General features: G+C 34.0%; 4 protein-coding genes across 5 annotated transcripts; 3 read left to right on the forward strand and 1 right to left on the reverse strand.

Moving 5' to 3' along the window:
• The first annotated feature begins 643 nt into the window (after positions 1 to 643).
• Positions 644 to 5,307, forward strand: LOC112747346 (KH domain-containing protein HEN4-like). The gene is made up of 7 exons (XM_025795325.3): positions 644 to 1,657; positions 2,394 to 2,837; positions 3,020 to 3,289; positions 3,775 to 3,966; positions 4,056 to 4,120; positions 4,554 to 4,665; positions 4,762 to 5,307. The coding sequence occupies exons 1-7, from the start codon at positions 1,064 to 1,066 to the stop codon at positions 4,906 to 4,908; spliced, it is 1,824 nt and encodes a 607-aa protein (XP_025651110.1). The 5' UTR covers positions 644 to 1,063; the 3' UTR covers positions 4,909 to 5,307.
• Positions 5,308 to 5,537: 230 nt separating this feature from the next.
• LOC112747347 (pentatricopeptide repeat-containing protein At5g65570-like) lies at positions 5,538 to 8,204 on the forward strand. Its single transcript, XM_025795326.3, has one exon. It carries the CDS (start codon positions 5,843 to 5,845, stop codon positions 7,877 to 7,879), a length of 2,037 nt encoding a protein of 678 aa, XP_025651111.1. The 5' UTR covers positions 5,538 to 5,842; the 3' UTR covers positions 7,880 to 8,204.
• Positions 8,205 to 8,348: 144 nt separating this feature from the next.
• LOC112747348 (probable glycosyltransferase At5g03795) lies at positions 8,349 to 13,261 on the reverse strand. Its single transcript, XM_025795327.3, has 6 exons — positions 12,795 to 13,261; positions 12,392 to 12,712; positions 11,175 to 11,461; positions 10,281 to 10,513; positions 9,297 to 9,454; positions 8,349 to 8,740 (listed from the first exon to the last, which is right to left on the reverse strand). The coding sequence occupies exons 1-6, from the start codon at positions 12,942 to 12,944 to the stop codon at positions 8,639 to 8,641; spliced, it is 1,251 nt and encodes a 416-aa protein (XP_025651112.1). The 5' UTR covers positions 12,945 to 13,261; the 3' UTR covers positions 8,349 to 8,638.
• Positions 13,262 to 14,025: 764 nt separating this feature from the next.
• Positions 14,026 to 20,585, forward strand: LOC112747349 (kinesin-like protein KIN-14R). 2 transcript variants are annotated; one of them, XM_025795328.3, is made up of 19 exons: positions 14,026 to 14,372; positions 15,006 to 15,307; positions 15,418 to 15,589; positions 15,678 to 15,748; positions 15,840 to 16,023; positions 16,558 to 16,667; positions 16,768 to 16,867; positions 16,986 to 17,072; positions 17,165 to 17,341; positions 17,453 to 17,726; positions 17,814 to 17,975; positions 18,096 to 18,311; positions 18,389 to 18,426; positions 18,523 to 18,686; positions 18,786 to 19,037; positions 19,268 to 19,333; positions 19,460 to 19,525; positions 19,622 to 19,687; positions 19,919 to 20,585. In XM_025795328.3, the coding sequence occupies exons 1-19, from the start codon at positions 14,207 to 14,209 to the stop codon at positions 20,378 to 20,380; spliced, it is 3,135 nt and encodes a 1,044-aa protein (XP_025651113.1). In that variant the 5' UTR covers positions 14,026 to 14,206; the 3' UTR covers positions 20,381 to 20,585. The 2 variants fall into 2 exon arrangements, with proteins under 2 accessions (XP_025651113.1, XP_029148992.1); XM_029293159.2 differs by having other exon boundaries at positions 14,029 to 14,372; positions 17,814 to 18,311.
• The last annotated feature ends 5,607 nt before the right edge of the window (positions 20,586 to 26,192 follow it).

A 26,192-nucleotide genomic window follows, 5' to 3' on the forward strand; every position in this document is an offset into this window, starting at 1 on the left:
ACAGCATAAGAATTTGGATAAAAGGTTGTTCTGCCAGTATACCTCTTTCTAGTGTTCTCTGTTGTGAGCTTCATGCTATCTGGAGAGGGCTTGTTATGGCTTGGGATTGCGAGTGTAAAGAGGTCATATGTGAAACTGATAATCTTAATGCGTTTCTTCTTGTTTCGCGAGGCACAACCAGCATGATTAGGAATGACTCTGATCTTGACAAAATCAAAGAGATGCTCCAGCGCAATTGGACGGCTACTTTAGTGCTTATCCAGCGAACAGCAAACAGAGCGGCTGATTTAATGGCTAAGACTGCTGTTTTAAACAAGCAGGTGTATCTAGAGTAGTTACTGCCTCCTAATAATTTAGACATTATTATTAAAGAGAAGTACTACTCTTTTTCTTAGATCTTTTTCTTTGTGTTATGTTCGGTCATAAAAAAAAATTACTAATCCTCTAATATTTTTCTAAAAAATAATTAATAAACAGAAAGAATCCCAATTTATATGCCTCTCTCTTATTAGTTATATCATGAAAAAAACATATGAATTAACTTTGCAAAAAGAGAGTTTTCATTTGGATTCACTACTATTTTTTAGAAGAAAGGAAAGTTATTTATGGATGGATAATTGGATATAGACATATCATAGGACCGAAAATCCAGAAATTCTCACAACCTTTGACTCTCAGTTATTCAGCCTAAACAGTAAACACTGCCAAGATAACACATGAAAAAAAACATGAATAACAAATTAACAACCTCACCTCAACAAATAAAAAGGCCGAAGGACCAAAACAAACGAACAAAAACAGCGGTCCACGCCCCTTCGACCCACAAAAAACCGCGTTTCCTCGTTCCTTCCACATTACTTACTGCTACTCACACTGCACTCATTTTCTCTCTCTAAAATGAAAAATCCCCATTATTTCTCACACTCACACCTCTTACCCCGCGAATCCCCCCTTTACTTCCCCGCCATGAAAGCCACAACCTTTCGCACCTTTTACTTCATTCCAGATCAAACCCGTCGTTGATCTCAACAACCCGACCCGATTTATCACGCTTCACCACGCAATGCAAGACTCAACCTCCGCTTCTGCCGCCGTCGAACCCGACTACAACCACCACCACCACCAATACGCGCAGCTGAAACGGAACAACCGGACCAAGCGGCCGGTCTTCAAGGTTCTCCAGGGGCAGATCGCATTCCGGCTGGTGTGCCACGCGTCAACCGTCGGCGGCCTGATCGGGAGCTCCGGTTCAATCGTGTCGCAGCTCCGACGAGACACCGGTTGCAAAATCCACTGCGAGGACTCAGTCTCCGGCACCGACGACCGGGTCATACTGGTGATTGGGCCGGTTTTACCCCGGAAAGGTGTCGCCTTGTCCGATGGGGACGTCGATTTGGTCGATGTTTCGAGCGCGCAAGAAGCTGTTCTTAGGGTTTTCGAGAGGATTTGTGAGCTCGAAATGGAGAAAGGGTTCAACAACCCCAATAGGGTTGTGAATGGAGAAGTTACGTGCAAGTTGCTGGCTCACACTTCTCAGATTGGTGCGGTCGTTGGAAAAGGAGGAAAGAACATAAGCACAATTAGGAACAATAGTGGTGCCAAGATTAGGGTTTGTCCCTCTCCACAGTGTGCTGCTAAAGATGAGGAGTTACTTCTGGTGAGTTATTATTATTATTATTTTTTTTCAATTGGGTTATCTAGAAATTTAAATAAAGCTTCTAACTTTTGTTTGGTGTTAATGAACCTTAGTTGATGTGAAATAGATAAGAGTGGTGGTGGCAGTTGGGTTTTAGATTTCAAATTTCTTGTTCATGGTCAACGTCTAGGTAGATTTTGTTTCTCAGATAGCTTGCATCTTCCATTTTTTTGTTGTTGCCTAATTTGGAATGGAAGTCATATGAAAGTGTGTATGTGATAGTATAAGTGGAATTATAACGTGAGATTGAGATTGAGATTGTGTGCATGTGACACCATCTGCTAATATTAGAATGTCCAGCTGTCTAAGTATTGAGAACAGATTGGATCTCATCTGTCACCTTGCCAAATGTCAATACTGAATTTATAGCAGTGAAATTGACAATTATCACTTTATTTCTCTTCTGATATTGGCAAAGCTCTTTTGGTGTTTGCTGCCTCTTCATCTCATTTGATATGTTAACTGGTAAGAGTATATGTGCTGTTCCTTGTGAGGATTAAGACATTAAAAGTTGCCAAAATGGAAAACTGAAGCCTAGTTCAGTCACTTCTGTGCTTGTGATTTATTTTTAATAATTTATATTTTCCGGAATAACATTATTTGGTGTTGAAATGAATGACTATATTTCGCTAACAAGTGTACCTAGAGGAGGATTGTTTAATTATTTCTTGTTTTTGGGAACTTGTTTGATTGGCAGATAACTGGTGGGATTTTGGCTGTAAAGAAAGCACTGATTTCTGTTTCTTACTGTCTTCAAGATTGTCCCCCATTGAACAAAGTTTCACAACCTGTGGCCACATCCACTGTTAGCTCTTCTGATACATTGTCTCTTGATCCGAATGCTGACCTTTTCCCTCATCTTAATTCATGGTTACTCTCCATGGAAGGTTTATCTATTTATGACTCTTATGATGCATCAAAACGGACAACAAAGTCTAATGGAGCTTCCAGCCATGAGACAAAAGTTACTGAACGTGAAATTGTGTTCAGACTGCTTTGCTCTAATAATGTAGCCGGGAGTGTGATTGGCAAAAAAGGGGCTATAGTCAGAAATCTAGAAAGCAAAACAGGTGCATCTATTATCTTTGCAGCTCCTTTAAGCGAGTTTGCTGAACGCATTGTCACCATTTCTGCTATAGAGGTTAGTCATATGAGAAAGTTGCACTGTGCCACTAATAACCCATGCTATTGGTATTTACAGGGCTCGTTATCTGTATGTATCTTGCACAGAGAGATAAACATGAATTTTTATAGATTTGCATGAAAACACGTTACTTGCCATAATTTTTGTAGCTAATTTGGACTTTACTTTTGCTTTTCCAGAACCTTGAATCATGTTATTCTCCTTCCCAAGATGCTGTTTTTCTTGTCTTTGCTAGAATTATTGAAGATCACATTGAAAAGGGCTTTCTCTCCATCTCAAGTATGGAACCTGTAACTGTGAGGCTTTTAATTACATCAAGTTCAGTTAGTTGTTTGAGTGGCAATGAAAGTCAAGTAATTTCAGAGTTGAAAGAATTAACTGGTGCTGATATACAAATTTTGTATGGAGAATCAGTTCCTTCTGCTACAGATAATGATGTTGTATTGCAGGTAAAGTTACTTACTTTTGTATATTTAACATTATTTCAAGAAGTATCTAAAGCGATTATGCCTTTTTCCTAGCACAGTGTGGTTCTCGAACTATGAAGTTGTTATCCTGTATTGCCATAGGCTGATATCGTTTCATGATAAATACAAGTTGTGATGTGATTATGTAAACATGCTCTAGTAAAACAAAAATGGAATGTGTTATATCCCAAAAAGTTATCATCTTTTAGTTTTTTCCAAGAACCGTTATGTGCCTTGTAAGTATACTTAAACAGTATATTCCTTGTACTTATTCTATTTGCCTAGAGATTGGTGTACAATATCATTCTTATAACCAATATAGGTCAGGGATGATCATAAATATCATATTTTGCTGCATCACCGAACCATTGTGACTCTCAAGTTTCTTGTTTTGGCTCAAATAGTCGTTTGTTAATGTTTCTAGTCAAGATGACAAGATTGTGATTAGAGAGAGAGATTTCATGCAGATTACTGGTGCGTACAGATGTGTACAAAATGCTCTATATAAAGTCACTTGTATAATCAGGGATAATTTTTCACCCAATGAGGTGCCTGCTGAATCAAGAATGAAATCCAGTTGGAAACCGAACAAGGATCCTCCAAGGGGTAATCATTTTGGCCACGGAAGATCTTTCCCTTCTGGGAGGTTTCTGCAAAAGGTACTCTTTACCTCTTGTATTGACTAAGTTTCCAATACAAGATTTTTCTCGTTGATCCAAGGCTCATTTAGGAGTATTTATATGTGCAGAATGTTGCAGTGCATGCTGAAACAATCTCAAAAACTGGAGAGGTACATTCAGATTTAAGCGGGAGGTCAGTATAATGCAGTTTAGAATACAAGTTTATTCCGGTCTTGTTCTTTACCCTTCTCTATTTTCTTGCTTATACTCCACTATGCTTTAAAAGTGTATTTCATTGCCTAAAATTTAGTATTAGAGAGCTGTTGCTTTTGTTAGTTATCTTTAAATTTAGTGATCAGTTTTATATAAAAAAAGATGAATACAAAGCAGATATGCACATCATCAATAATGTAGTAAAATGGACTATATAATTGATCTTTTAAAATTTAGTTTGCATTAAAATAAAGAGTAGACCTTAAGCTGGTATACCACAAGTCTCTGACATGTAGGATTTTGGTTCCTAATTATTTGATGTTGATGGATAGACAAATATCTTATTTTGTTAAGATAGCACCAGGCTTCTGATATTTCTCTCGCATCTTTTGCTGAATTAAATCATCTGGCAGAGCAAACTTGCTTGCTACCGTGACAAACACAACCGTGGAGATTGTAGTTTCTGAGCATGTCTTTGGTTCTGTTTATGGCGAAGATGGTGGTAATTTGGATCGAATCAAACAGGTGTGTGGTTTTTCCTTTTAGAACGACATGGTCAATCATAACTTTTTTACCTATAACAAAGCTGGTACTCACACGCGCCTAATATTTTCAAAACAGATTTCAGGGGCAGATGTTCAAGTTTACGATCCTTGCGCTGGTAAAAGTGGTGGCAGGGTTGTAATATCTGGGACACCGGATCAAACCTTTGCGGCGCAGAGCTTACTTCAGGCATTCATTCAAACTGGGCAAAGAGGACCAGAATGATAGATAGTGTTTAGTGTTTAAAATCAGCTGATGCAAAAAGATGCATTTACTTCTCAAGTGCTTCCCTTTATGGAGGTGCCATAAAGTGGTGTATATACAACCAGAAAAAGAAAAAAAAGAACATAAGAAGGAAAAATATCACACGACCAACTTCACCTTGTGAATATGATGGAATGGTTATTCACTCTTTTCTTAAAAGATGATGATGCTTACCTCCTTAGACTAGAAACGCAGATCTTGTTCTGATTTAGTGATTTTTCTGTCCCTCCTTTCCCTCTGTTTTCCTTTTTTTGTGTATTTTTTTAAGGGGTGGAGGAAGCTAGGTACTGTAAGTCTGTAACATTGTTAACTAAATTATGTTGCTCCAGGAGTTATCAATAAGAATTTAACTTTATCTTCTTTTCTTTTTATTTACATTTGCATGCCCATTTTTACTGATTAAAGAAAGAGACAAGGATACAATATTTTCTGTTCAATGAAAGAAAAACTATTTTGTTATTTTGAATAATTAAAAACATAAATGAACAAAGTAATTCATGCATATATGCATAAAAACCAAAGTGGCGTTAACTCCATATAAATTATCACAGCAGTAACAGGATACATAAAACAAAAAGGAAATGGATTCTGTATAATTTTTTATTATTTAATATTTGTTTATATTTTTTCTTAATCTCACTTAAAAAGTGTATAATGAGAAAGCATACACAATTGAAAAAAAATTAAAAAAATTAAAAGGATTCATTTCCAAAGAGTAGAGATCTGTATAATGAGAAATCATACACAATTGAAAAAACATTAAAAAAATTAAAAGGATTCATTTCCAAAAGAGTAGAGAACTGAACTACAAAATACTTTGGGCTTTTTCGTTTCTTTACCCTCACTAATAGCATGTTCTGCTAAAAAATAAAATAATGAAGTATAGCATGAAAATATGAACTTTTATTATTCTCTGATTGCACAATGCGCGCACACAAAATCCTTAACAATCCTCAGAGCACTGCACAGCCACGTCATCAAATCCTGTGCCTCGTACTTATCTTTTGGTGGCCACAAGCTTATTCATGGCTACATTAAGTGCGGCAGCCTTGATGATGCACGCAAGCTGTTCGACGAAATGCCCAACAGACACATAGTGACTTGGAATTCCATGATCTCTTCTCATATCAATCATGGCAGGAGCAGAGAAGCCCTTGACCTCTTTGGTAACATGCTTGTTGAGGGTGCTCTGCCAGATGCTTACACTTTCTCTGCTATCTTGAAGGCCTTTGCAGAGATGGGTGTTTTGAGCCACGGCCAAAGGGCTCATGGATTGGCTGTGGTTTTGGGTTTGGAGGTCTTGGATGGGTTTGTTGCTAGTGCTATAGTCGATATGTATTCCAAGTTTGGTAGAATAAGGGATGCCGGTTTAGTCTTTCAGCGTGTTTTAGATAAAGATGTTGTCTTATGCACTGCATTGATTGTAGGCTATTCTCAACATGGTTTTTATAGTGAGGCCTTGGAGGTTTTTGAGGACATGGTTGACAGGGGAGTCAAGGCTAATGAATATACTCTTGCTAGTGTATTGATAAGTTGTGGTAATCTTGGGGATTTGGTTAATGGTCAGTTGATTCATAGTCTTCTTGTTAAATCTGGTCTGGAATCTGTTGTTGCTTCTCAGACTTCGCTCCTTACCATGTATTCGAAATGTGGCATGGTTGAGGATTCTATGAAGGTTTTTAACCATCTTGCTTATGCAAGTCAGGTAACTTGGACATCTTTTATAGTGGGTCTTGTGCAAAATGGGAGGGAGGAGGTTGCTGTCTCAGTTTTCAGGGAGATGATGCGCTGTTCGATGAATCCAAATCCTTTCACGTTATCTAGTATTCTTCAGGCATGTTCAAGCCTTGCAATGCTTGAAGTAGGGGAACAAGTTCATGCCATAACTCTGAAAACAGGAGTGGGAGGAAATAAGTATGTCGGTGCTGCACTGATTAATTTGTACGGAAAATGTGGATATATAGATAAGGCTAGGTCTGTTTTTGAGGTGTTGATGGAGTTAGATTTAGTATCTATCAACTCAATGATCTATGCTTATTCCCAAAATGGATTTGGCCAAGAAGCACTTCAGCTATTTGAAAGAATTAAAAAGTTGGGACATGAGCCTAATGGTATGACATTTACGAGCATTCTCTTGGCATGCAAAAATGCAGGGTTAGTTGAAGAAGGCTGTCAAATATTTTCCTCCATTAGGAACAACCACAATATTGAGTTGACGAAAGACCATTTTGCTGGCATGATTGACTTGCTAGGACGATCTAAGAGAGTTGAAGAAGCTGCAAAGTTGATAGAGGAAGTGAGAAATCCAGATGTGGTACTGTGGAGGACACTGCTAAACGCTTGTAGGATTCACGGCGAGGTAGAGATGGCTGAAAAGATTATTAAAAAAATCCATGAGCTTGCTCCTGGGGATTGGGGAACTCATGTCCTCCTGACGAATCTTTATGCTTCAGCTGGAAAATGGAACCAGGTAGTTGAGATGAAAAGCAAAATAAGAGATCTGAAATTGAAGAAAAGTCCTGCTATGAGTTGGGTTGATGTAGATAGAGAGGTTCACACTTTTATGGCTGGAGATTTTTCTCACCCAAGAGCTCACGAGATTTTTTATACTTTGCATGAATTGGTAGAAAAGGTTAAAATTCTGGGTTATAATCCAGATACCAGATTTGTGTTGCAGCATTTGGACGATGATGAGATGAAGTTGAGTTCTTTATATTATCACAGTGAAAAATTAGCCATAGCCTTTGCTTTGTGGAAGACTGGTAGTAGGAAAACTAGTATAAGGATTTTTAAGAATCTTAGAGTTTGTGGGGACTGTCACAGTTGGATAAAATTCGTTTCTTTACTCACCGGGAGAGATATTATTGCTAGAGATGCCAACAGATTCCATCATTTTAAAGGAGGAATTTGTTCTTGCAAAGATTATTGGTGAATCACATTTGTTATATCTTAGCCCCTCCGCAGTCTAGAACTCACATTGTGGATTGACTCTGCTTGTATCTGTTGTTAGTTATGCTGGTAACCTGAAAACCTTGGTAAGTACAGCTATTGAAACTATTGGTTGACAAGACTGTTGCGGCTATATGGTTCGATGATAGTCGTGTTTCTGTTAATAAATGTTGCAGAAACCATTGAAATCTAGTGTTACACTAATAATGTAGCAAGCAAGAAACAGTTAATAAATTGGCCTTATTAGCTGAAATTAAAATGTGAAAAATAAAATTGGAGTGAAAATAATCTTATATGGTATGACAAAACCGTGGTTATGTGTAGATAAATATCAAGCATGCTCATTCAATGTCAGCAGAAACTATATTGTGGATGATTAAATGTATTAATTGCGCAATACCCTAATACTAGATTTAATTTTTCAATAACCTAAACTCAATTGTACCCCTCAATTACAAACAGAAACCATTGAAATATAACTAGTGTGGGAAAAATACAACTCAACATAGATCAAGTTGGGGTATGCAATATAGCACAATGATCTAATAGGCATGGCCTAGTACTATTTTCATCGCAAGCAAGATTCTCACGGCAAATTAATAAATAAAGAATTGTTAAGGGTGCAAGAGTATTGAAAAACCAGCTGTTATATAACAAAATTTTAAAATGAATATTTACAGTATTTCTCTTTGGGGTTGCTAAAACTGTATGATGTATACAAAACAGACGAGTCTTCATATCATCAGTATTTGATCGTGAAATGGCGTAGCCAGAGGTCGTACATTACCATATGAAATGCATCATATGATATAGGTGGTGTATTCCATTGGAAGTGTTTCTGAATCTGATACAGCATGACAGCTTTCTTGTGAGTTCAAATATATCAACAAATACATCGATTGGCAATGAAAAGGTCTAATACGTGTTATTTGTACTCATCCAACATCTTACTCCGACCCCAATACATACCCGTCCACCATTGGATGAGGTGTGTATTGGTTCAGTGTAAGATGCAGCATCAGTACACAACATTTGTGAAAGCTCTATCAAGAAGACAACTTGTGATAAAAAAAATTATGGGTCAATTTTCTTAGTTTAGGTTTTAACTATGCATATTGCTGGCTCTTCAATAACAATTAAGCCATTTCATCAGGCTATACGAGATGCAGTAGGATTATATCATAGATCATAGTCATATTTAAATAATTAACATTCTAATTTCTTAATCGTTTCACCATGGATTTTCAACATTTTAAAACCTCTAGTAAGGGCAGACTTCAACAAGTCCTCTTTAACACATGTCTAATATTGCAAACTCTTCAAACAAAATATAAATGTGGGAAGAAAAGGAAATAAAACATTTAACTATAGATTCCAGAAATGTAGTGAGAGTAGTTTACCTTGACTAAATTATTATGAAGTGATACAAACTCAGCATGTGATATATTTTTGAGGATCTGTTTTAGTTGGTATACATCACTCTCCTTGAGTACAACAGCAAATTTTCTCCAGTCAATAATGTCATTAAAAGGGAGATCATAGTAATTTGATAATATCACTGCAAAATGGCATCCAAAAAATTCAGATCACGTACAAGATTGACAAAATACACATAAAATACCATCTCAGAAGCAAGAACATCAAAGTCAAAATCTTATGACATAACAATACTTGGTAAGTTAAAATTCAAATGTCACTCAATATCCTACATATACTTCTTGAGATCATGAACAAACATATTGCTAAAGAAATGACTGTTTTTAGTGGCTAGAAGAAGAAAAAAAAATTGGATCTATACAAAATTTGTGTGGTACAGCTCATGACTTGGCTAGGGGGGTTGGATGGATGGAGTTAAGTTCCTCAATTTGATCCCAAGGAACTCCTTCTATACCTCAATCCAACCCAAACAATTTTAGGAAAACAAAAACTCTATTTATTTATTCCAGTTAAGAGATCTACATTTTCAAATTGAGCACATACTAGAAGCCTATTAATTAATTGATCATTACATTAACATATTCCAGATAATCAACAATCTAATCTCAATAAAATTGCAATTCCAAATCAATAAAACAGAAATTTAGTCTTATGGGTGATAAAAGCAACCAAAGCTTATTCAGTGAAAATTACTGTTTGCTAGTGTAGTTAATAAATACTAGTTGATATGCATCTTAACATAAGCACAAAAAACTTGGTCATCTAATAGGTTAATACCAATTTAAGAGAAATGCAATATAAATCTACTCATCTCATGTCATCCAAGAAACATGACGAAAATCATTACATAATAAAAAGTATGATTATCCAATAGGCATGCACTTTTAAGATGTTTGAATTGAAACTACAAAATTAGGGGGGAATCCGTTAGAAATGATGACTCTTACCAGGGATGCATCCATAATGGATAGAGTCGGCTATTCGAGCACTATTAACCTGTGAACCACCAGGGCATATACAAAACTTGGTCTTGTAAAATCTCTTTTGATATACCAGATGTCCAGTAGCCCTACTAATTCTATTGTTAGAAATGTCAAGTTCAGTGTCATTTTCCCATACACGTGCAAGAATGACTCTAATCTTAGAGTTACGATGACCAGCCCAAAATCCAAGATTAGTCCTGCATAGCCCATATTTACCAAAGGTTGAGAGTGAATAAATATTAATGTAGACACGTTGTCTAATCATCTTAAAGCATGAGCTATACATCAATATTCTATGTACTAGCAAACTAAATAATCTAAGATCACTAATAAACCTGTTGTTTGAATACTGAATTACGTATCACCTCTCCATACGATTGTACAAGAAAATAATATATGTATTTTAAATATAGTTCATGCAGGATCAATAATTAAACTTGATCTATGTTTTTCATTGCATACGGAGATTATAAGTCATTGGTGACAGTAATACTTTTCATCTCTTTGCAACTAATGTCCTCTCCATGGAAGATATTACAAATAACATAATATTCAGCTATGTTACTAAAAATTCAACTGAAGTGCAACTGCAGCTTAAGGTTATTTAGAAATTGAAGACCTGTGTGTTATGAGTTATGACCAATTTCAAGATTCAGGATTCTATTCATTCCTGGAAATATCAAGTAATTAGCAATTTAGCATCATTGTCAAGGTGGCCATAAAAAGATTAACAGACAATCCAAAACCAAAATGCAGGATAATAATAAGTCATCTGAACATACATATTCCAATTCCCAGTTCATAATCAAGTAATTAACAACAGAAGGCAAAAGAGCATATTATGTCTTAAATCTTCACCTGTTCTCTATATCATTCCCTCCAGCTGGAAGAGCAAAGGGCTGTAGTACTTGAGGGAGAGCAACATCTTTGTGTGGAATGAATCCAACATCATAGCTAGGGGAGCACACTGCTCGAATGGTATTTTTGATAAGAAATGGAAGCCCTTCTGTTGCTCTTACACCAACATCATGACAAGTGACAAAGAAGTGATCAGCACCCAAGGTTCTGTTCCAATAAGGATATTTGGCTATTAAGCCCTCCACGTAATTTTGGACAATTATTGTCATATTATCATAAGATGTGCCCTGCATAATAATATACAACCATGAGAAGCACTCCATACAAGAAGCAGGCACTTAACCATACAAGCTTAATATAACGTGTTATTCATGTTTCATTACTCATTGTTTCCTCTTTCAATGTGAATCCACGGTAACACATTAACAAATCTTGAACAGTTATAAACTGCCATCATCGAGTCGCACAATGTATATGGAGACCAGGAAGATGTAGCCTCAAAATAAGGTAAGAAAGTGAACATGTGAATAGAGAGAATAAATAAGCATTGAATTAAGACACGCACGCACAAAGGGCTAAAAAGCAGATCCTCAGTACAAACATGAATAAGGGAACTCGCAGAAGCAAAAGCTAAGTTCAAAGGCATTAAGGAAAAGAATTAATAAACAAAACCTAAGCATAAATCCACCTGTAAAAGAGAGAAACAGAAGTAAGCCAAAATAAGATCTGTGCATCTTCCATGATGGTTCAACTATCAAAATGATCATAATTCCTACTACATGAAATTTCAGTCCCTAATTCTTCACCGAAGGCAAAAAGGTGATCATCAAGACATTCATAAAACCACAACCTCCAACAATTGATATTTCCAACACATATTAGCCTAGCATCTTAAGTAATATCACTACTAGGTGCTAATAATAACGCATATCCGAAACAAAGTTCAAACACTTTGCCATATCCTCATTCCTTATTCACAAATTAATCCTTAAAAAACCATTCATTACCATTATTAACATATTACCATAACAACACAGCTATTGGCACTAAGACATCAACCAAATGCCACAACCTTCTCAGATCTCAATAGCAACCAACACTTAAAAAAATGCCAACGCTCCCCTATGCAACAAAGTTCTACACATTCTTGTAAATACAGTTTAGTTGAACTAATCCAAAGACATTGCAAAAACCAAAAAACACTGAAAAATGTTTACCTTGCCACGCATCTTATGACAGGAGATTGGTATGAAGAAGAGGTGTGCCTGATCCGGATCGAGGGTTCGGAACCTGCTCTCCCGAATGTTCTGGAAGAAATATCCCTCACTGGCGTATTTTCCAGTGAGCTTCCTAGGTGTTTGATAAAATGTCTTGGGATCTCCATCAGGATATATATAAACCTTGAACTTCTCCATCATCTCCGCGTAGTTAAGCTTGAAAACCCGCGGCGAGTGGTATATATCAGACAACTCTTCTCCTCCTTCTTCCTCATCGTTGCGATCCTTCACTTCAGGATTCACTAGCTTCGCTACAGAGATCTTCGAGACCAAAAAATTAATTTTTTTTTTCAATTTTGTTCTGCTGAAAAAAAAAATAAAAAGAAAATTTGGTGATTGGTACCTGAGGGGAAGGGGTGGAGTACTTGAGGGAGAGAAATGTGAAGGAGAGAAGGGTGAGAATGGCGAGGGTGAGAAGTGCACCTCGGAGAGAGAGGAGGCCGTGATTTGAGGACAGTTGCTGGGTTTGCTTCACGGTGAAACTCATCAGCATTGGATGAATGATTCAGAAGGTGGTGTTTGTGTGTTTGATGTAATTGATTTTATTTTTTGCGTGAATTTGAGTGAAAGAGAGTGAAGGAAGCAGATGGAGTTTGGTTTTTTTTTCCGCGTGAACCAGCGATGATGTGTGTGAAAGAGAAAGAGAGAGAGAGGGTCGGAATCTGTTGTATGTATTTCTTCAGTGTGTCACGATGCTTGCTTTGCTGGCTTCAAAAGCTTTCACCATCTGATGTTGCTTCTCTTGGATTTCATCCTTCTTTGGTTCTTTTGAGTTAAAGTTAACTGAGTTGGTAAACGCATACTTTAAATGAACTACTTGTCATAGTACTAATTAAGGATTTATATGTTTTTTTTTTGCTATGGATGACAATGAGAGCAAGTTTTGGTAATGCAGATCCTATTTTATCTTACTTAAACCAATTATTTTAAGGATAATGCTACCACAAAAAGTGGAGTTTAGTAAAGAGTGAAAATTACTTTTATTTTTTTTAGAACATGCAAGTTTAAAATTAAGAGTGAAGATTGTTTATCAAAATCTAAACTTTTTAAGGTCTAAAATAGCTAGTTAGATTTCGTAATATTTGTTGTACATTTTTTTTTGTTTGCACCAGGATATCTATCAAGGTGGAAGTCCAATGATTAATCTCTTGGCTACTGTAGAAGCAAAGTAGGCAATTTTTTTAAATAAATAAGTTCCATTCTCATACCGAACTCGAGAAAAATAATTAAAAGACACAAATCCTCGTCCATATGTGCCAACTTGCGTTGGTATTTGTTGTGCATTTTTGTATAGCGGAACTTATCATCAATTCATCATTATGTATTAGATTCTTTGTTCAATGAAATAAAAGCATTTCTGTATTGTTTTTTATATGCACAAAACTTTTTTTGGGCTGGACAAAATATTTTACTTAAGTAACAGAGTACACATCATTGCCCAATAGGTCTTTTTGGTCAAACTCAATAGCCCAATCCCAATCCAAAAGTGTTATCACCTTGATGGCATTCAGACCCAAAAAAAGATCAGATTATTTATTACATAATAAATTTTGTAGTTATTTTCGGACAAAGAAAAAAGGAATAAAGGCAAAGGTTCAACGGTCCGTGAGTTCAAAACGTTTCAACGGTCACCAACTTCGAATTCGAATACCCCCTTGTTCCTCAAGATTTCTAATCTCTGAAACCTTTCTTTCTGCCACACTCTTTCTTTCACTCTTAGAACTTCCGTTATTACCAAAAGATTCAATCCTTAACATGGATCAGATCCAATCAAACAATTTTCAGCAGCAATCACAAGCCCTAACAACAGAGCATAATGACTCAGTAATGGAAGATGCACAAGAGTCCTTGTTCGATTCAGTAGTATGCGATCCCAGTTCAAGACTACTACCAACTGGCCTCACAAGACCTGAAAACTCCGGTTAGAATTTTGAAACTTCGCATATTCAGCATTTCTTTCCTTTATCTTGCTCTTAGGGTTAGTTTATTTTTCACGGGGAAGAATGATATACATTAGGATAGGAGCTTCCAGTTTTCCTCCTTTTATTTAAAACACAGTATTTCCTTGGTTTTACATTTTCGTAATTACGTTTAGTAGAACTAGGGTTGATTTGATTGATTGATTTCCCGGACAAGAACATCATTTCTTCTTTTTCAACTATTTCTGCGAATATATAAAGACTAGAACGTTTCTTTTTATCATGATTGTGTTAAGGGTAAGGACTGATATATTTATAAGACATGAAAACTTGTTTAGAAAAGTGGTTGATTTGATTTCTCAGACTAGTGTTCCACAGTCTTTTATTTAGGTTTACTATGCTAGCCAACAATTGTAAACTGAGGAGTTAGTTGAGGATTAGAATTGTGGCAAAGTGAAGCCTAATTCCAGTTAGTTCGGAAATATAATACTAATTCTGAGTAAGATGGTACACTTTGAAAGTACGGTGAAGCCTGTGTTCCAATAGTTCTGGGATCGGGATTAATGCTTGAAAGTCTAATATAACATATTTGGAGGATCACCTGATGATTTTTAATAGCATATCTTTTCATGCAGGGGAGGATTATGTCATGTTTGTGAATGCGGGAGAGGAAGATACTAATGAAGCAGACGGTGGACTAACTTTCCTTGGTGACACCTTTTTCGAAGGTGGGAACGTTATGCGTACCAATGAGCAAATAGTGGAGGGTGGAGATTACCCATTTATCTATCAGTCAGCTCGGTTAGGAAACTTTTGTTACAGATTTGATAGTCTTCCTCCTGGAGATTATGTGGTTGATCTTCATTTTGTTGAGATCATCAACATAAATGGACCAAAAGGAATGAGGACTTTCAATGTATACATCCAAGAAGAAAAGGCAAGTACCCCCCCCCCCCACCCCCAAACAAAACAACCCCTATTTAAATACATATTTGACATCTATACTAGTAATCGCTTAAGCTCCTTTTTATTGAAAAACAATGGCAGGTTCTATCTGAACTGGATATCTTTGCAGCAGTTGGAGCTAATAAGCCACTACAGTTGGTTGACTCAAGGGTTTCTGTGAAAGATGATGGGATAATCCTCATAAGATTTGAAAGTATAAATGGAAACCCTGTCATCAGTGGGATCTGCATTAGAAAACCAGGAAAACCAGCTGGTACTTCAGTGCTGCTTATGGTGCTTTTGTTTCCAAGTGGCATATATGTTATGCTAATGTTCAGTTTTGTCATATTTGTTTTTCCCAGCTTCACAACTGACAAACGATTACGTTAAATGTAATTACTGTGCAGCGCAAATTGAAATTCCCGTGTCACAGGTTAGTGGTGCAACCTAGTTTTCTAAGTGGCAATGAAGTGTGAAGTACTCATGACATTTTTCTTTTCTTGTTTTTCATTGGAATGTTTCAGATGAAGGTATTGCAGACAAAATCTACTGCAAAGTATCAAAACAAGATAAAAGAGCTCACAATGCAATGTGAGCTCAAGGCAAAGGAATGCTATGAGGCATGGATGTCATTAACTGCAACAAATGAGCAACTGGAAGCAGTCCAAATGGAGCTTGACAATGTCACATTTAAGTCACTAACTACTGGTATATGAATTGTACTGATTTTCTTATATTGTAATGAAATTTATTTCAACTTGGTTAATGAGATTCATTCACATGAATATGTAGGAACATGAGGATCTGGGCTTTTTTTTTTTCATCCATGGATAACTAATGGTTTTAAAATAGTCACAAAGAGAGTGAGCGAGGGTGTAGGAGTGGGAATTTAAGGGAGTGAGTGAGGGTGAGGGAGGGCATTGAGAAATTGGAGGATATACTCAGGTTAGGAGAGAGTCAGGGGATCAGGGCTCTTAATCCCTCTACCGTTGTTATTTTCTCTTCTTTCCATCATGTGAATACACTAAGTGGGGAGAGTGAATTCACAATAAATCCACTCCATTCCCCCCACCCCCTCTCCTCTTTTTTTCTGTGACTATTTCTCTCTATTTTATTCTTCTATCACTGTTCCATTGGTGTTTTTTCTCAGTTATCTTCTGGTTGTTAAAGTACTTGTATATCGTTGAAATGCTTTTGGCTTCTTGGTAGCATTTCCTAATTTTATTTTCATTGTCCTTGTAGATCAAACTGTGGAGAAACAAGCTCATGAGCTGAGGAGCATTTCTAGCAGGTATGAAGTTGATAAGAAAAAATGGACAGAAGCAATTAGCAATTTACAGGAGAAAGTAAAGGCAAGTTATGAAAATCTAGGAAACATTTATATTTAAGAGAGTATTTTTATCCTGATCAGAATTGCATTCTAAGCGTACATGCACCTAATTTGTCCTGCAGTTGATGAAGAGTGATTATTGTCAACTTTCCCATGAAGCGCATGAATGTGTTGATTCAATCCCAGAATTAAATAAGATGGTATTTGCAGTTCAGGAATTGGGTATGCTTGAGTAATGCACTTATTCTCTTTTTTGCTTATTCAAGAGTTGAGTTGCACTTAACTTTTTTGGTTTTGAAATATTACAAAATATTTTAAGGGACTAAACTTCTTTTTGCAGTTAAGCAGTGTGAAGATCTCAAAGTGAAGTACAATGAAGAGATGATAAAGAGAAAAAAGCTCTTCAATGAAGTTCAAGAGGCTAAAGGTACATCTGACATGGTCTATAAGCAAAAATTGTTTTGATTTCAAGATTATTCTAAGCCAAAGGCACTAACGCATTTCTGTTAAGAATATTAGGGAACATTAGGGTTTTCTGCCGCTGCCGTCCCTTGAATAAGGCTGAAATATCAGCTGGCTGTACTACAGTTGTGGATTTTGATGCAGCAAAGGATGGATGCCTTGGAATTTTGGCAACTAATTCCTCAAAAAAATCATTCAGATTTGACAGAGTATATACACCAAAAGATGATCAAGGTATACATATGAAGCTTTATTTTAACATTACTATTTTATATATTTTATTTTTATGCGCAAGATCTGGAATTTGGTGGTTCCTAAATAGATAGTGTTGCTTTGTTTCTACAGTTGATGTTTTTGCTGATGCCTCATCAATGGTAATCTCTGTATTGGATGGCTACAATGTTTGCATATTTGCTTATGGGCAAACAGGAACAGGAAAGACATTTACCATGGAGGGAACAGAGCTGAATAGAGGAGTAAATTATAGGACTCTTGAGCTGTTGTTCGATGTTAGCAAACAAAGGAGTGATACATTTTCTTATGACATATCTGTTAGTGTACTTGAGGTTTATAATGAACAAATCAGAGACCTATTGGCTACAGGATCAACATCAAAAAGGTAAGTTAACTGCTCTATAATAATGATGTGCAAGTATGATAAACTGCCATAACATTGAAAACTGTTTCTCCTGAATTGATGTTTCAGGCTGGAGATAAAACAAGCCTCTGAAGGATCTCATCACGTTCCTGGTGTCGTAGAAGCTAAAGTTGAAAGCATTAAGGAGGTCTGGGATGTACTGCAAGCTGGAAGCAATGCTAGAGCAGTTGGAAGTAATAATGTTAATGAGCATAGTAGTAGATCTCACTGGTACCAAGCTCTTTTGCATTCTATTAGAAGCTCTCTAGGATACATGTCTTCTCTTCATCAAAATGAATTTTCTTCTTTGAATACTTGTAATGATTGCTTGTTTCTTACTTTCTTTTCCAGCATGCTTTGTATAATGGTAAAGGCTAAAAATTTGCTGAATGGTGAGTGTACCAAGAGCAAGCTTTGGCTTGTGGATTTGGCGGGTAGTGAGAGACTTGCAAAGACTGATGTGCAAGGGGAGCGGCTTAAGGAAGCGCAAAATATCAATCGATCTCTTTCAGCTCTTGGCGATGTTATATCTGCTTTAGCAGCCAAGAGTAGTCACATTCCCTATAGGTATTTCCACCATTATCCTTACCTTTCAGTATTTTTAATAAACTTTTTAATGATCCTTTTCCTTTTGGGGGTTTCAGGAACTCAAAATTGACACATTTACTTCAAGACTCTTTAGGTATGTCTACTTCTTCACCTTTCATTTTGTTTTTTTGTGTACATATGAGACAGTCAGCAGGCATGTATTGATAATGCTCCTTTGTAATCATAATAGGGGGTGACGCCAAAACATTGATGTTTGTGCAAATCAGTCCATCGGACCAGGACTTAGGTGAAACTCTTAGCTCACTTAATTTCGCAACTAGAGTGAGGGGCGTTGAGTTAGGTCCTGTTAAGAAGCAAGTTGACACAAGTGAACTTCAAAAGACAAAAGCAATGGTAAGTTGCTGCTCAGTGTAATACATAAAAAATTATTTTTTATTTCATCATTTTATATGTAAATAACTTTTTCTTTCTTGCTTTTATACTTTGGTATAGCTTGAAAAAGCAAGGAGTGATTGCAGAGTGAAAGATGAATCAATACGGAAGCTAGAAGACAGTTTGCAAAGCATGGAGAGCAAGGCCAAAGGAAAGGATAGTATTCACAGAAATCTACATGAAAAGATTAAAGAACTTGAAGGCCAGATTGAGTTGAAGACATCCATGCAAAACCAGTCAGAAAAACAAATTTCTCAATTGTCAGAGAAATTGAAGGGAAAAGAGGAAACATGCACTACTCTCCAACATAAGGTTGCTTTCTGTTTTAGATAGTTGTCTGAATTCATTCTTAACTACCTTCAACACAGTTTGTCTTAGTTCTGTGAGTAAAATTTGTAAAACTTTTTGACGCCATGGTCGCCGTATAATGCTGAAAGAACGTTCCACTATAAATTATACGATTCGTAGAATTTAAAAATAACTATGATTTTACTGGCTTATTTAACATTGATACCTAACTAGACACTTTGCTTCTACTGCAGGTCAAAGAGCTAGAGAAAAAGATGAAAGAACAACTGCAGTCAGAAACATCAAGTTTTCAACAGCAGGTTTGTTCTGGAAAACTGATTTTCCCACGGTGTTAATTCTTGCACCACCTTAGAGTGAACACGCATCATATGATCAAGAAAAGTGTATCCTTCTTTATGTTAATTCCTTTTTCTTGTTATTTATAGATCAAGGAGCTGGAGAGAAAACTTAAAGAGCAGAAAGAGAGCTCGGAGTCCTTGCTTCGGCAGCAGGTGACTTCTTAAAGAAGAAATTTATTTTCTGTTTAAAATACTTTAAATAAATGGATGTGATCAACTCTCTCTCTTATGTTCATTGCTTCTATTTAGATCAAGGAGCTTGAGACAAAGCTAAATGAGCAAGAACAGAGGTCGGAGTCCTCCCTTCGTCAGCAGGTAACTTCTTAAAGAAGAAATTTATTTCTGTTGAATATTCTAAACGGTAGAACTGCCTTTTAATCATTGTCATGAATGTGATATTCTCTTAGTAACTTCTTGGAAAAAGTATCAGTGTGTTCTTGCATGAAAAGAAATCACAAACTCTACAACTCATTAAATGAAGAAAAGAGGACAATACATCTGCAAATAGTTCTTATATTATATAACACCTACTTTATTTTATGCCAGATGAATGAACTAGAGAAGAGGTACAGCGAGAGAGAACTGCAGTGGCAACAACAACAACAACAAACTCATTGTTTTGTTGAAGCCGGAAAGGCCACACCCGATGTAGGTAAAAGCCGCATGAGCGGCGGTGAATATCCAAGTGAGAGTGAGGCTCGCATTTTAAAGAGTTCAAACTCAGTAAACCCCCCAACAAGTCAAGCTTCTACTAATCAGATAAGGAGCAAGAGGGAGTTCAGAGGCAATGAAGCAGAGAACAATTATGGCATACCGACATCTTTACATGACAGAAGGGTGACAAGGAAATCTGATCCACCAAGGGTAGCTAGGGTTGTGAGGCCAACAACAAAGCCAGTGATTGCTGCTCAAGCAGCCCCAGTGTCTCATAAGAGAGCTAGCACTAGTAGGGATCAGGTTCAAGGAATTAAAGAGAGGGAAACTAAGAAGAAAATTTGGTCAAGATAGGATACCAAACTCAAAAAGGAGTCTACTTGCTCCTGCCCCTGTGTAAACAATTGAATTGTTATGTTTGTTGTTTGTGTGTGATTAATTTCTTTTTTCTCTTTTCCTTCAATGTAGACTTGAGGAAGGATTGAGTTCAAACAAAGTACATTAAAAATACTCTGTATTTGGAATATTCTTTTATAAGAAGAAATAGTATTTGGGGTTATTTCTCTCAATTGTAGTAGAGATGATGTTTAAAGAAGAAAGAATAAGAAAACAGTATAAATTATGCAAATCTGTACCATCATAGAATGAAAAAATGGATATAGGATATTATAAGGCGAGATTGTGAGAAATAGGGAATGTCATTATAGTCTATTTATATAGCTCACTTACTAGTTTTTCGAAGATTTGTTCAATAAGACTTTAAAAAATTTTATATGGATTAAAACAATTTGGGCTCACGTGGTTAATAATCGCCTTAGTGAACATTTATTGAAAGTTGGATACAAAAATAATAGTATATGTCTATGTGTCTTTATAAAAAACTTTGAATTAAATTTTTTTATTACAAATTTTTTATTATGATAAAATATGACGATGATTTAAATATTATTGAATCTCACAAAAAAATTTCACATATCATAGATATTTAAAAAGAATTTAAAATAAAAGATATTGACAAGATAAAATTCTATCTTGACTTACAAATTAAATATCTAAAAAATGATAAGTCAACTTATATAAAAAAAAATTAAAAAGATTTTATATGGATAAAGTGTATGATTGGGTAACCCTATGATAATATGATTACTTGATGTGCATAAAGGTACATTTCAACCTTACAAAAGTAAAGATGAGTTCTTTAATTCTGAAGTATCTTACTTTAGTGTTATTAGAGCACTAATATATTTTACTAACAAATAACAATATAAGTCAGACATAGTATTTTTTGTAAATTTATTATTAAGATTTAGCTTTTATCCAACTAAGCTAGAAGATATTACAATGTTGTTAAACATACATTAAAATATCTTAAAAGATCTATTAATAAGGATTTACTTTTATTCTAACGAGTTTATATTTTAATTAACCGAATATGTAAATGCAAGTTTTTTTTTTAATTTGCATAAAAATTATGTCACAAACATGTTATCTATTCATAAAGAGAGATTAAGTCATATTTTATCGCTCAACAAAATAAATATCATAACTGCAATATTCTCAAATTATGCAAAAATAATAGCAATTTGTGAGAAAATTCGTAAATATATTTAGTTTAGATCAATCACCCGACATATATAAAATACGTGTAATTTACCTATAAAAAAAATATCAATACAATAATTATATACGAAGATATATAACTTTGTTTATATACATCAATTAAGAACGGATACATTAAATATGATAGGACAAAATATATTTCACTAAAACTCTTTTGTACATAAAATCTTCAACAAAATAGTGATATAGATATTCAACCAATTTGTTCCAATAATGTTAATTTAGTAGACTTATTCACAAAAGTATTATCTACTTTAATTTAAGAAATTAGTACATAATATTACAATACATCGACTAAAAGATATCAAGTAATTTAATTATTAGAGGATAGTACAGATTATACTTTTTTTCTTAAGGATAAATTTGTCCCAACATTAAGTTTTTTTAAAAAGGTTTTTAATGGAATAATTTATCTAACGTATTATAAAATAGTATACTCTTCTTTTTTTACTAAGATTTTTTTTAAAGGTTTTTTATTAATAAAGTTGTAATGAGGCACTAATTTATCACTAAAAAACATATAAAGAAAACAATATAAATGTATTGTTATAAATACCCTAAATTATAACTATATTTTAATATTTAATTGGATAAAATCAATGTACAAATATAAATTAATTGAATCAATTTAAAGTTTGACCATTAATTATAAATAGCCTCTTTTTATATTTTTTGAATTACACATTCAATAATAGAAGTCATCTTTTATTCTCTCAATTCTCTTCCTTCTTATCTCTTTTCTAAACCACAGTAGTTATTTTTATATCAGTTCTCAGTTCTCACTCATTAATCAATTTAATCTTTTAAGTTTCATAACTATCCTTAGCTCCATGAATCGGTCTAGTTCCTCTACATTTTTTTGTCTAGACATAGTTGATAGGATGAATTATTACAGTGTTATATATGTGTCACAAAATTAATGATCTATCAAATGTTACCCGACATCTCTAGTAGTGTCATTGATATGACACATTAACATTAAAACTCTCACATTTTACTCTATGTTATTAATGGAACGGAATGTTAAGTGCCATATGTCACAAAAATTAGTGACATGTTAAATAATAGTGGATAAAATAAAATGATAAAAATTCGAATATAGTTAATTTTATATGGAATTGATAAATAAAAATCAATTAATATGAATACATACCAAAATCAATTAATACTTGTAGATTCATCAATTAAAAAAAATCAAACTGATTCGTGGATAAAATATGAACACATACCAAAACAAAGCTAAAAAATTTTAATATGAATTTTAGAGGCGGAATTTAATTGAAAATGGAGGTTTTTGGTATATATGTAGGTGGGTGGACTAAAATAACACAATCGCATGCAATATCAAGGATCGAATTTTTGACCTTTTGGATCTAGAACTCTAATACCATATCATGAATCCACTCATCCCAAAAGCGTAACCTGACAGGACAATATAATACTAATAGTCATATCTCTAATACTTCCAAAACCTCCATTGTACACATTGTACGCTTAAGCCATTAACTCTCTATATTTTCTCTTAAATAAAACACCATTTTTTTTCTCCCCTCTAAAATAATTTCTGACCAAAGTTGATTATTATATATGTGTTAAAGCGTATGCATAGGAATATTATTTTTGATATACAGGGAAAATGTTGAATACCATGGCGCTTGATGAAATTCCTTGGAATGATCTAGAAAATCTTGGGCTCTTTGCATCTGTGGTCGTCCTTTATGTTTTCTGGTCACACATGATTGCATGTAGTTGGTTAGTGGAGAGAACTATCAAGTGATCAAAGATGGTGGGGACACAAAAGTTTCGATGTAAGATAATGAGGAGAATCATGAGAAGTGAAGAGAATATAGTTTCCCTTTTTCTTCGTGATAAATTGTCAGATCAAAAAAGAAAAGTGATATTCTATTTTATTCATAATCCAACACTTTAGAATTACCCATTATTTATCAAAATATTGTTACAACCCAAAATAACGAAACTGTTGCTGATAAAATTAAACATGTATAACACTATTTACCACATTAAAAGAAACATTAAAACTTTTTTTTTTCCTTTTTCCTTTCCTCGTTTCTAGTCTGTGTGTCAGGTACTTTCTCTTGATATAAGAATATTAGTGTTTCAATTATTTTAACGTTGATTTAAATTATAAAAAATATATATAATATATATTAATTAAAATTAACGGTAAAAATAATTAAAATATCGGTATTTCTGATACATCTAATAAATTTTCTATAAGATAATGCATTAAGTTTTTTGTTAGATGTATTATAGTTCACTCAAAAATTTAATACTCAGCCGAATTTAAGAATGATTCCTGTGTAGAGTGATATTATAAAAATTGAGAGTGGAATTTTATCATTTTTCTTAAATAACATTTTAATATTTAAATAACATTTTTCATGAAAAAAATATTCCTCTATTTTCTATTTGGCTATATATATATGGATATGGTCATGGGGTTCTTGCTTGCAGTTGTAAGTTGTGGAAATTACGGTTTGCCCCGCACAGAATTCAGCACAAAAAAGGTGTCTCTCTCCATGACACTATCACGTTAATCATGCATTGGCTTCATGTTCTTCTCCCTTCTTGCTTCCTTCTTTTCTGATTCACTCTTTCTCTTAACGTGACTCATGTCTCATGGGCCATACAAGAGTTTATTATTATTCTTTTCATTATAAGAGTTTCAAGTTTTTATAAAATAATTTTAAATAAAAAATAATATTTTATTTTTTAAAAGTAATTCCAATTTGATAAAACATTTTTTTTGCTATAAGCAAACTATTTTTTTGTTAGAATTTTTTAAAACCATTTAGAAGAGACATAAAAAAATAATGAATTACAAATTACTACTATTACTCTTCATAAGCATAAAATCATCTTATTTTCACTATAAAAATACTTTATTTTCTTAAATAAACTTGCAAAAATGTTTCATTATTAGAAGATATCTTCTTTTTAGTATATTTTGTCAAACTGAAAATATCTTCTTTCTTTTTTGAAAGTTATTACTTTATCAAAAATTAAATCTTTTGATGAGAACCAAAATTATTGTTTCCTAGAAACACATTAATTACACATAATTAGAAATAGCCATAAGCTTAATTAATTATGTGCCAAATAGATAACTGATTATTACTGCTTTAATTTCTTCCTTCTATGCACATCAAATTTAATGTGTTTACTAACATCAAGGAAGAAATTAACCTAAATATTTGATAACAAAAAAAAATTTAACTAAAATTAGTCAGAATTTGTTTTATTTAATTTTTATTAATTACTGTAGTAATTAATAAATATTAAATAAGATAAATTCTAATTTTTTAAAATTTTTTTTGTCTCTCTAACCTTACTAATTATTAAAAAGTTGCCTACTATTCATGTATAAATTAACAGAGTTACTCTTTATAGAATATAATAAATGTGCTCTAAAATTATACAATTATTTTAGCCATAATTACCAAATAATAAATAAGATAATTTTTTGTTGTTTGGGCTGATTTTTTTTGTTGTTTTCTAAACATTGTTGATATTTTTACAGGGGGCAAAATGCATGATTGCATGCTATATGTCTTGCAAATTAATTAAAGTGGTGTTTTTTCTTTTCAACTATGAGCCAAAAGAAACATTCATATAAACATGTGTATGTTCTGAAGATGAGTATCAACTTTTGTTAGTTGTTATGACAATTAAAAGAAGAAAGAAGGTCTATATTATTCATTTTCTGTCTATACAAGGAGACACATTTATACACAACCATATATATGCGAGAGTTTTCACTAAAGAATTCTCTTTGCATATATATTCACATGTATATTTTCCTTATGGTATATATGGTTTCAGATAGCATGAAATAATATTTCTACTAGTCTTTTTTAATATATTAAATCAGTTCTCTCTTTTAAATAAAAATGAATCAGTTTAACATAGAAAAGAATAAATACAAATATCATTTTTTTTGTTACTATAGGTTAAAATATACCATACTGTTATCCTAAATAAAATAGATAGAGACATGTTACATAAGTTCTTATGACATAATAGTTTTATTTTGGAAAAAGAGAATAAAAAGATTTCAAATTAAGAACAAGTAAATACTTAGCATTTTTGTTTTCTAATGCAACTAATCATCATTTTGGGCATCTGTGGGGTTTGATCCGGGTTTGTTTTTTCAAACAGTGAAAGTGTGGGAATAATTAAAGATGACAGCCAGCAAAAAAAAGCAAAGTGTTGCTGCTTTGCTTTCCCTCCCTCTCATACAGAATTGCAATTTAAGTGGCAAAAATAAGGGCTCATTCTCCATCACTCTAAAAAAGCAAACCAGCACATGATCATAATTTTTGTGCTACAAGCTAGTGTTTATTTGATTCAGTTTTTTTTTTAAACAAACACATACAAGAAATCATACTAATGGATAGATTTAGCTAACATTCACCTTTAAAGTTACTCATTATTAGAAAAAATTTAAAATTTTCATTTAATAAAAACTTTATAAAATGTAAAATTACTAAAAGAAATGATGTAGCTAATAAATGTTACATCATAT

Source organism: Arachis hypogaea, chromosome 15 (assembly GCF_003086295.3).
Source record: "Arachis hypogaea cultivar Tifrunner chromosome 15, arahy.Tifrunner.gnm2.J5K5, whole genome shotgun sequence".
In the NCBI taxonomy this organism is placed as follows: domain Eukaryota; kingdom Viridiplantae; phylum Streptophyta; class Magnoliopsida; order Fabales; family Fabaceae; genus Arachis; species Arachis hypogaea.

Excerpts from the sequence above, each read along its gene's own strand:
- LOC112747348 (XM_025795327.3), bottom strand. The coding sequence starts at position 12,944 with ATGCTGATGAGTTTCACCGTGAAGCAAACCCAGCAACTGTCCTCAAAT. Across the intron at positions 9,455-10,280 it reads CCATTATGGATGCATCCCTG|TGATATTATCAAATTACTAT; the intron begins GTAAGAGTCATC and ends GCCATTTTGCAG. Across the intron at positions 8,741-9,296 it reads TTCATAATAATTTAGTCAAG|ATTCAGAAACACTTCCAATG; the intron begins GTAAACTACTCT and ends ATGCTGTATCAG.
- LOC112747346 (XM_025795325.3), top strand. The coding sequence starts at position 1,064 with ATGCAAGACTCAACCTCCGCTTCTGCCGCCGTCGAACCCGACTACAAC. Across the intron at positions 2,838-3,019 it reads TCACCATTTCTGCTATAGAG|AACCTTGAATCATGTTATTC; the intron begins GTTAGTCATATG and ends TTGCTTTTCCAG. Across the intron at positions 4,666-4,761 it reads ATTTGGATCGAATCAAACAG|ATTTCAGGGGCAGATGTTCA; the intron begins GTGTGTGGTTTT and ends TTTTCAAAACAG.
- LOC112747347 (XM_025795326.3), top strand. The coding sequence starts at position 5,843 with ATGAACTTTTATTATTCTCTGATTGCACAATGCGCGCACACAAAATCC.
- LOC112747349 (XM_029293159.2), top strand. The coding sequence starts at position 14,207 with ATGGATCAGATCCAATCAAACAATTTTCAGCAGCAATCACAAGCCCTA. Across the intron at positions 17,342-17,452 it reads TACACCAAAAGATGATCAAG|TTGATGTTTTTGCTGATGCC; the intron begins GTATACATATGA and ends TTGTTTCTACAG. Across the intron at positions 18,427-18,522 it reads TTTACTTCAAGACTCTTTAG|GGGGTGACGCCAAAACATTG; the intron begins GTATGTCTACTT and ends TAATCATAATAG.